At 47.3% G+C, this 979-nt stretch overlaps 1 protein-coding gene across 1 annotated transcript; it reads left to right on the forward strand.

Annotated features, from left to right (window-relative positions):
- The first annotated feature begins 292 nt into the window (after positions 1-292).
- Positions 293-764, forward strand: LOC128116324 (60S ribosomal protein L26-like). Its single transcript, XM_052747501.1, has one exon. The coding sequence runs from the start codon at positions 320-322 to the stop codon at positions 695-697; it is 378 nt and encodes a 125-aa protein (XP_052603461.1). The 5' UTR covers positions 293-319; the 3' UTR covers positions 698-764.
- The last annotated feature ends 215 nt before the right edge of the window (positions 765-979 follow it).

Genomic DNA, 979 nt, shown 5'->3' on the forward strand with positions numbered 1-979 from the left:
AAACCCAGGGACTCCAACCCGAGAGAGTTTCCTCAGAATTAGTAGTCTACTTCTAGTTAAAGAGGAGGAGACTGGGGAACTGAGAGGGTGGCTTGGTGACAAAGAACTTCCCATGAAAGATTGAGGACTCGAGTTCGGACCCCAGAAACCAAGTAAGGCTGAATGTAATGGCTCACGTCTATAATCCTAGTGTTCTATGATAGCATGGGAGGGGAGACAGGGAATCCTTGGAGCCTGAGAAGCCAGCTAGTCTGGCATAGACAGTAGTAAGAGACTCTATCAAGCCTTTTGCGGCCATCGATGGATCGTAGCCGCCAAAATGAAGTTCAATCCCTTTGTGACTTCGGACCGAAGCAAGAACCACAAACGGCATTTCAATGCACCTTCTCACATTTGGAGGAAGATCATGTCTTCCCCCCTTTCCAAAGAGCTGAGGCAGAAGTACAATGTTCAGTCTATGCCCATTCGAAAGGATGATGAAGTTCAGGTTGTCCGAGGACACTACAAAGGCCAGCAGATTGGCAAAGTGGTCCAAGTGTACAGGAAGAAATACGTCATCTACATCGAACGAGTGCAGCGAGAAAAGGCTAACGGCACAACCGTCCATGTGGGCATCCACCCCAGCAAGGTGGCTATCACCAGGCTAAAGCTGGACAAAGACCGCAAAAAGATCCTGGAAAGGAAAGCCAGGTCTTGACAAGTCGGAAAGGAGAAGGGCAAATACAAGGAAGAAACGATTGAGAAGATGCAGGAGTAGGGGTGTGTCCTACGCAGCTTTCATTAAAGACTGCTTAAATAAAAAATAAAAAGAGACTCTATCAAACAAGGTGGAAATCTAGGACCGAGAAAACTGTGACTGTCTACAGCAGCACTGTGGCATGTGCTCACCTGCACTCTCACATGAACAGAAACACATAACACACACACACACACACACACACACACACACACACACACACACACACTAAAGACGAGGATT

Source organism: Peromyscus californicus, unplaced genomic scaffold (genome assembly GCF_007827085.1).
Source record: "Peromyscus californicus insignis strain IS unplaced genomic scaffold, ASM782708v3 Scaffold_20__1_contigs__length_68692818, whole genome shotgun sequence".
In the NCBI taxonomy this organism is placed as follows: domain Eukaryota; kingdom Metazoa; phylum Chordata; class Mammalia; order Rodentia; family Cricetidae; genus Peromyscus; species Peromyscus californicus.